We start from the raw sequence: 8,471 nt of genomic DNA on the forward strand, positions 1-8,471 counted from the left end.
ATGTGACGATGAACTTCGTGCTTCTCATTTCGGTAAAACAATTACGAGTACTTCCTGGTACACGGAAGTAAACACCACCGACACTTTAACCTTGACAAAACTAATTTACATACTGTGGAAGTAACAATAGATGGTTGTCCAAACTACTCTGTGGCAATTAGTAAAAACCTACCGCATGAATTGTGAAACACAGCAAACTGACCACTTTCCGTGTTATTTTTGTATCATATGAAGAATTATTACAACGAAAATCATACACCCTGAAACAAAACATCGCCTGGCTCGACAAAAATCTCAATAACATTGCTACAGTCTTTTGTCTGGCTAGACAATATATATCTTTGATGTTGTAACTCTTCTCGTCTGGCTTCACACACAAATCTAATGTTTCCACACGTATTATCGTCTGGTATGAAGAGAACTGGATTACAAATGTTACATTTTAGTCAATTGACTCTAAAAAAAAAAAGGACGCGCCAACTTTATGTTTACCAGGCACGTCTAAATTTAATCTCCTAAGATTATGGTAGCTCACGCAAAGAAAGTGTAACAATATCGGTAAAGATGTTTGTCATGCCAGACGAAAAGCAGTTGGTAAGATTTTTGTCTAGCCAGACGATACAATGTAGCTATGTTAATTAGATATGCAACTTTTTGTTTCAGGGTTTAGGATATTCGTTTTAACAATTCTTCTTGTGAAACAAAAACAGCACAGAAAGTGGTCAAATATAACCCAAATTTATTTTACTTTTTTAATATGAATAGGGAAGAATCAATCAATGAATCAATCAATCAATCAATCAATCAATCAATCAATCAATCAATCAATCAATCAATCAATCAATCAATCAATCAATCAATCAATCAATCAATCAATCAACCAAACAACCAACCAACCATTCAATCAATCAATCAATCAATCAATCAATCAATCAATCAATCAATCAATCAATCAATCAATCAATCAATCAATCAATCAATCAATCAATCAATCAATCAATCAATCAATCAATCAATCAATCAATCAATCAATCAATCAATCAATCAATCAATCAATCAATCAATCAAAAGAAGTTGGATAGCGCCAAAATCCAATACAATGTAATGTTCTATGGCGCTGAACGTAATGTTCTATGGCTACAATAGTAGATCATTGTAAAAAGTGAGAGAAATCTCTTGCAAACAGAGGTGTCTTAATGTTTTATCATTATCAATCCTAAATGAATACCCATGTCTCATCCATATGACCATGTTGATGTTATGGTACTACCTATCTTTATAGACATATGACCATGTTGAGGTTATGGTACTACCTATCTGTATAGACACATGACCATGTTGATGTTATGTTACTACCTATCTTTATAGACATATGACCATGTTGAGGTTATGGTACTACCTATCTTTATAGACATATGACAATGTTGAGGTTATGGTACTACCTATCTTTATAGACATATGACCATGTTGAGGTTATGGTACTACCTATCTTTATAGACACATGACCATGTTGAGGTTATGGTACTACCTATCTTTATAGACATATGACAATGTTGAGGTTATGGTACTACCTATCTTTATAGACATATGACAATGTTGAGGTTATGGTACTACCTATCTGTATAGACATCAAAGACTATGAACTATGTTATTGAAGACCTACATCGTCAACATCTATTGTTTTCAAGCTTACAACGTTGGTGAATTTGAACAGAATTGCCCTACGGCCAAAGAGTATGCTTCTTTCGTTTTGTAACACACCATGCATATGGATATAAAATACGCGTGTTTAGGTCAAGCAACAATACATTTTATTTTAACCTTTACCGTTAAACTTTAACTGCAAGATTGTCTTGTTTTGTAAGTGCAACACAGATAGCCCTATAATTGTACACACACTGAAAATATGACATCGACATGAACGCAGGGGTCTAGCGTGTTGTCATGAGTTTATTTAAGGTAACATGCCCATTGTTATGTGAACCAAATGTTGAAATGTTAACATAAGAGTGATATAACACCAAATAAAATACAAATAAAAAATGTTTAAAACGATATTCTAAACATTGGCATCGGTGCTCTTTTCATATGATTTCATTGTCAGCGCATGCTCTGTAATCCATGCATCTGTTAGTACGTTACACACAAGTGGTGTACGTGATTATGTATCATCTAACATTATGAATTACCTTTTAGCTCAATTTGTTATTGAGTTTTTTTAGATGACAAAATATTATCTTAACAATAGCTTTAGGTAGGTATTGTTGACCTTTACGTGCGCGACGGCACATTTGCGTGTCATTTCATTAGCCCTCTCATTTTTCACTAACACAATAAACAAAGTAAAAAGCAACAAACCATGGCATTGCATAATACGGTCGTTCACAACAACGACTGGTGTGGGGTTAAAGGGGCAATGCTGAACAATATATCATGGTATTATTGTCACATACTCATGCAAATTAACTTTACCTTCCATTGCGTACGTTTTTTTTTCAACTCAAGTGTGTTGTTGTTCTTCCAGGTGGGAGGAAGTGTGTGTCATTACAAACGCAAATTAACCAATTGACTAAACGGACACCGTGTAATGTTGAGAAAACTTATTTTGGACAAGAAGTGACAGATATGGCATTTCAACTGAAATACGTTGTGATTGTGCTGCTGTTCTTCCACGTATCAGGTAGGTACATCCTCGCCCGAATCAATGCCAAAATATATGAACATGTACACAGTGTGGTAATAGGAAGAAATGTTCGATTTACCTATAATATACAGAGAATGCGAACGAGGAGAGGTGAGGTGAGATAGCGTAATAGTAGAACTGACCAGCGACTTCAATCAAAAATGGCATAAAATGTACGTCAAACTGCAAACATTAGTGTTGTCATCGTCATCAACGCAGGTGGAACCACATACAGATAGGAACCTTGTCTGTGGCGGTGGTCGAACTTATGATTCGCTGTGAGACATTAATTGACATGATGGGACTTCCTTTCAGAAACTTTTACAAATTGTATTCATTGGTCAATACAATTGTTCTCATATCGTCAGAAATAAATTAGGATGTGCGAAAAATATTTTTTTTTTACAGAAATAGGTAAGGAAATTCGAAGGTGCAAAAAAATATGTGTGTGTGCTAGTAACAAACATAACTTCATAAGCTAGACAAACGTGTATCTAAATACGGCGCTGTTTTATGTGTTGTAACTCTCACTTTGTTGATAGTCATTAAATGGAGTAACATCTAGATAGTAATTACATATCCCGCCATAATTACCAGTCGTTCTTTGCGAATATGAAAATTTGGAACCTGTGCGCAAATTTGTTTGTTGATTTTTGGTATTTGATAGAGATGACGACATGACATTCGGAAAAGAAAAAATAGAGAAAAGTTTTGGATAAGTATACATAGGCTGTTGTCGTTTTTTATACGGTAATGACTAACATAATCTATTATTCTGTCTACGATACCAAACTTCGAAAACCGACTTTACAGTGTCGAATTATCAATACAAAGGGGTGTTTTCTTGTTGATTTTAATATCCCTACCCTCATAGCATGGCTGTCATTATTGTTCAATTGTGTATGTTCTTACCCGTTTCCTGGTGTACGTTTACGTCACATATATTGTTATGGCAGACTAATGTCTAGCTCTATTCACCTCCATTCCAAACTATCTCATTAATATTCAAAATGGACACAAATGCTAGTGAACACTGAGGATAAAGGCTCTTTGTAAATTGTCGACCCTATTGTGGCATTGTTCATGTACCACTATAGCCATCGATTCGGTGATTGTGTCGAGATAAAAAAATGACATCCAACGTATATTAAATAGGCAAATGGTAAACAAAATGTTGGGTTCACTAAATAAATTAATGCTGCATTTGTTATTACTTAGTTAAAGTTAGGGTAATTTATTTCAGTTCTCGAGGTCAGGGGTTAAAACAGTCTAAAAGACAGTTCCTTTGTGTCATAGTTTCAGGTGAGCTCAAGAAATATAACCACCGAACAATAACGACAACAGCATTGTCTGCGCTCTGTGCTCGTTTCGAACAGAGCGCATATTTTGAAATCGCAATATCGCAAGCTGAGAGTTACGACCGTAAACCACAAATGAGCAACATAGAGCTTGAAGCAAAGAAAGAATGCAATCTCTTCGACGTCTTCTTTTAGGAAGTGATTTTTCATGGCAAGACAAACGTATCGAATTTCATTATTTTCGTTTTTTCTATCGATAACTCAATCATACTACCTATGGTTTTCAGAGAAGACAGAAACATTCGCATGAATTTGTGACCATTTTCGACGTAGCAAACCCTGATTGTGTAATTGTTATTTCTACGCCCACGTTTATGCTTTGTCTGTGTATATTCTCGACAAAAGCAGAAGAAATATTTCCCAAGGTGTTTTTTTTGTGTCTAAAAATTTCGGTTTCCTTGTGATTCAGAATTACAATGTACATAATGAGTGAGTAAGTAAGTAATTTGTAAGTAATTTGTTTATTATAGTGACATGATGTATTAAATTACATCTCTTTATATAATTAGTACATCTCGTAAGAAAGTGAATTTGAAACCTCCAAGCCCAATGGACTTATGTCACTTTGAAACGCCGGTGAACTTACAGAAAAAAACAGAATGTTAAATAAAATAAATGCAAAATAACAAGTCAAAGCTTAAACAAATAAATCACACATAACTAAATATAACTAATACAAATATACATTCTATAGGTCAAATAATTTGTTTGAAAGGGTCTGTATGTGACGAGATTGACGAGAGCGTGCAGCTTTACGAGTGTCACAGCTTTCGACCCAAATCAAATTGACTTGTCATATCAATCTTCAATGTGTTGAACCCTATGATAGACAAGATCCTTGACCTATTATAGACACAAAGTCATGCTATGACTATCACTCCCCCAATGAGACACACCGACCTCTCCACACACCACAACTAACAGTTGATTCACTGCACGGTTGTCAGAAGTTATATTTCACTGATATGATATGGTCATCCAGTGCAACAGTGACAATGGTTGGCCGCTGTTGCGATTGAATAAATTATAAACGATACTGGTGGCAGCAATGGAATGTAGAAATACAAAAAATACTGCTACGTTCATTGATACAGCTAGGCGAAATACAAAATGACCCTCCCCTGATTCCATTTTCTAAAATGTGGCCATACTAAGGGAACCGATTTGTGAAAAATGACCCCAATCCACCATTCCCTTGTTCGTCCCAACCTGTAACTTCTGAAGGCTCTCTAAATGTATTTAGTAATTATAGAACGACAAAGTATCGCTCTCTCACCTGCGCAAGTCATATGCATGGTCTACACTGCACATGACTTTCCGATCTCGGTGTATGCACCAATTCCATAATTTCACGCTCATTTGATACCTCTTTACAATTTGAGATATACACTTTAAGGTACGGTATTTGAAATATGTCTCATCTAGCATACAATTATAGTGACAAAAACGACCTTACTTCGACAAGGCAGAGTTCAATGAAAGCGATTTCAAGTGTCTTTAACAATGTATCGAAGTAGCGCACTAGTGATCGATGGGGTTTTTATCTTCAGGTTGTTAAAAGTGGATACAGTTTGATTTTATGTTATCTGAATTCCTTTAAACATCAGGGACCCTAGAAGTTATTTACACCAATTCTTTACCACACAACCTCTGTAAAATATAGTTCTATAAAATATGAAAATCTGGCTTACATTATGCGGTACAGGGACAGAAAACTATTACATATGTATATTATAACAGCTAACTCTCATAAGAGTACACGTATGATGTTAATTGGTCCGTCACTGGTAAATTCTGTAAACATTTACCTTCTAGCTTATAGTAAGACATAATTATGGTAAACCAAAAGCGAGAAAGTCTTATAGAATTTGAAGAATACTTTAGGATTTTTAAGATACTGCCCAATTACCAAATACAATTAATACGTAAATAACTCAATGACCTTGACCAAGTTATCCAGAATATCTGGGACATGTGTGTTTTGTTATCGTCGATGCATGTAGCACATTAAATGAAATTTACATGAAGTTTGCAATCATGATATATTGCCTAATTATTCTGACCAAACTGAAACTCATTAATTATGCAAATAGCTTATTAGAACGAAATGGTACATAACAAGCTTTACACTACATGGATCGATACTTTGGTATTGTGTACAGAATTATATGGAATTTGAAGCTGGCATTTGCATAATTTTATAGTCTAATTACTGAAAATCGGTAAGTATGTAAATGAACCATTAATATTCATAGTATATTTATATATAATCCCATGGAATCAATGTTAGTTTTACGTCATAATGCTCCGAGTATGATTCCGCGGACTAATACAAATTCGAGCCGGTAGGCGAGGAGCATTATGACGGAGTCATACGAGGAGCATTATGACGTAAAACTAACATTGATTTCATGGAATTATATATTTATCATATAACTAAGTATTTCCCAGTATTTTTCTAAAATTTTAAATCGTATTTTACGAATACTGTATCATTTCATCGCACTATATTCATTGCGTATTAAAAATTGACGCCCGACGGCTATGCAAATTACATACTCGCGTGACCTGTCGCGAGGTCAAGCTTACCTTATTCATGGTATCGGTTGCGGTCATAGTGTTCTGTTGTTTCTCAACCAAAATTATCGGTTATAACCTTGCGATGTAGATGTAATATCGAATTTAGTTTAAAACGCAAGTAGAATTTGTCAGAATACGACCTTTGTGTCGTCATTTTAATCATATTTTCTCGGGTTGATTAAGTTCAGAGATCTGAGCTCGACAGAAAATCGGAAGTAAGTTTGCCGGCTGCTAGTGGTACATCGATATTCTACTTGATTTTTTAATAGAATAAAATGTATCAAATAAAAATAAAAGTACCTCTACGTATCAAACTCATGCCATCCAACCTGGATATGTGTAACATAATGTATGCATTTATGTTTTGAAAGCATATAATTATTATGATAAACTTGATCGTAGCGTAGGATTGGCACGAACATTCGAACAGTACGGAGAAAAAAATAGTTCGGTAGAACAAGGGTGATATGCTCTGACATCACCCCCTGTTTGACGTCACACAGTAGAAGATATGCACGTATTTATGTGATAATTACCAAAATCTAATCAGCTTTTGCCATTACCACACGTAAGATGTGTAACAGGTTTCATTACAATTCGTCCATTTGTATTTCAGTTATCGTTTTCACGGATAGACACGGACAAAAGCATATTACAGTATAACCTTACTTTGCGGAAGGTAAAAATTGAACCAAAATAAAGTGGCTGCAAAATTGTTTACTTGCAGGCCAACAGACCTAGCTAGCCGGATACAGTCTGATATCGTAAACATCTTAATCATTGCTTGGTTAGGTCAGCAAAAGGTGAAGTGTTTGCAGACAGTGTTTTGTTAATGATTTGTGGACCATTGAATTGACATAGGCTCGTAGCTCAACTTTGTGACCTTTCTTGGCTAGAAACTAAAATGCTTTATCCCGAACAATAAATGACGTCATTTTGTGCCCCCACATTTCACTTGTCAGCACGCCAATTCTACATAAACCTTGAGGATACTAGTACAATAGTCTGCTATCGTGTAGAAAAGAAAACCCATTTTACTTCGTTGTTATCGCTTCTAAGCGAAGTGAATAAGGAGTACTTGAAAACCATGGTGTCAACCCCAGGTTCTCGCATCACGCTTATATAAGCAGTAGACCTATAATGTTTAGATAAGACATTCTGAGGACAGACTTTTTCAATAGCTGTTTAAGACATTTTTTTATCCAAATTTGACATGGCCAGTGATGAATTCTCCTTTCCATCAAATACACGGCACATTGCATGGCAAAGATATTTAGTGGGATACAAATACACACACTTCCTTAACAGATCAGTTTGCAGTTTAAAAACGACATTAAAATACTAACTACATACTTGTTACACACTCAAAATCCCCCGTGTGTTGTCGAGTAATGTAAAGTGGCCGTGTGTTACTAGTAAAGCCGTGTACTCCTTCGACAACATTAATAAACACATATAAAATGTGACAAACCTGTCTGATATCTATGCAAGCTCTACCTTGGTTCTTCCTCAAATTATGTATGTAAGAGATAATCCTAAAACTCTGTGCGAGTTGCTACAATGAAAATCACGAAACCTGAATACGTCGTCTGGCTTCAAGTGACAAAAAACACTGCGACATTTTATTAAATCTTCCAACAGTGATAACATTTTATCGTCTGGCTCAACAAACATCTTCCCCGAAGAGGTATTTATCAGACAATACAATGTAAACAGTTTGGGGGACGATAAAATGTAGAAGTGTTAGGAAGACTTTTGCCAATACAAGCCAGACGACATTTTGTTTCAGGATTATTGATTTTAGTTGTATGTAACGAATTATATGCATCAGGAAGAAAAGTAACATGTTT

General features: G+C 35.2%; 1 protein-coding gene across 1 annotated transcript in view; it reads left to right on the plus strand.

The window, feature by feature from the left end:
- Positions 1-2,531: 2,531 nt before the first annotated feature.
- Positions 2,532-8,471, plus strand: part of LOC144451797 (uncharacterized) — a 22,434-nt gene continuing 16,494 nt past the window's right edge. Inside the window, exon 1 of the mRNA XM_078142700.1 lies at positions 2,532-2,680. Coding sequence (XP_077998826.1) covers positions 2,626-2,680 — 55 coding nt within the window. The 5' untranslated portion in view covers positions 2,532-2,625. The remainder of the gene's footprint in view (positions 2,681-8,471) is intronic.

The sequence above is a fragment of the Glandiceps talaboti genome, chromosome 21 (genome assembly GCF_964340395.1).
Source record: "Glandiceps talaboti chromosome 21, keGlaTala1.1, whole genome shotgun sequence".
In the NCBI taxonomy this organism is placed as follows: domain Eukaryota; kingdom Metazoa; phylum Hemichordata; class Enteropneusta; family Spengelidae; genus Glandiceps; species Glandiceps talaboti.